The following is an 828-nucleotide window of genomic DNA, read 5'->3' on the forward strand; positions in this document are numbered from 1 at the left end:
AAGTTGTGGGGGGGGATGTACCTTGCGAGAAGAAAGCAGTTAAAGGCAGTCGCAAGGCACACCGGGTCACATTTTCGGAGGTGTGACACCTGAACTCCGTCGAGGCCTGCCGACGTTTTTGCAGACATAAATTTGAAGTGCAGCGTAACCTCGTCTGCCGAAATGGGGGACAGAATATTTTCTGAGTTGTGGGGGGGGGGGGAATCGTTTTGATTGGTAGGGTGCGGAGTCAGCGACGTCGATTGGGCAGCTCACATTAGAAAGGGGCTGATTTTTTTTTGTTTCCGCTTCGTGAAGGTACCTGGTTCGCAATCCAAGCTCTGCCACTTTCCGCAGAACTGCTTGGCAGAAGTGAAAATAGCAACCTTGCATTTGAACGCCCGGAAACGATGCCTGCACCGCAGGGTAAGGGCAGTTTCGAAATCGCAAATCACAGTTTGCGGCTGAAGGACAACCCCTAACGCTGCTGCTTTTAAAATTAAATTATCGAAAATTTCATGATATGTTGGGAGATCTCTTCTAACTGTTAAACAATATACAAGTGGTATTAATTTACCTTCTTTAAACACATGAATGCTGAACATCTGATGGTACCATTCAGGAACAATTTTAAATGTTCCATCCATGCACCAGACAGTATGTCCAGCCAACTCCCGTATATTTTCATCTGTACAAAATATTAAAACAGAATTATGTACATTATTATACATCAAAAACTGCCGGCCAGACTTCGTAACACGCTAGTGTGCTGGAATTTCCAGCTGCTGGCGGTGGTGGAAAACGTTTGGCCCGGCTTCTGTACAATGCCGCGTCCACTTTTTTGTATGT

The 828-nt window shown here is 45.8% G+C and overlaps 1 protein-coding gene across 1 annotated transcript; it reads right to left on the minus strand.

The window, feature by feature from the left end:
* Positions 1–66: 66 nt before the first annotated feature.
* On the minus strand, positions 67–796 carry Tsp_14249 (hypothetical protein; the record flags this gene model as incomplete). The annotated part of the gene is made up of 3 exons (XM_003366971.1): positions 67–466; positions 570–667; positions 718–796. Coding segments are annotated over 3 exons (577 nt in total), but the record flags the coding sequence as incomplete, so codon positions are not given.
* Positions 797–828: the final 32 nt, after the last annotated feature.

Source organism: Trichinella spiralis (genome assembly GCF_000181795.1).
Source record: "Trichinella spiralis strain ISS 195 chromosome Unknown Scfld5078, whole genome shotgun sequence".
Classification (NCBI taxonomy): domain Eukaryota; kingdom Metazoa; phylum Nematoda; class Enoplea; order Trichinellida; family Trichinellidae; genus Trichinella; species Trichinella spiralis.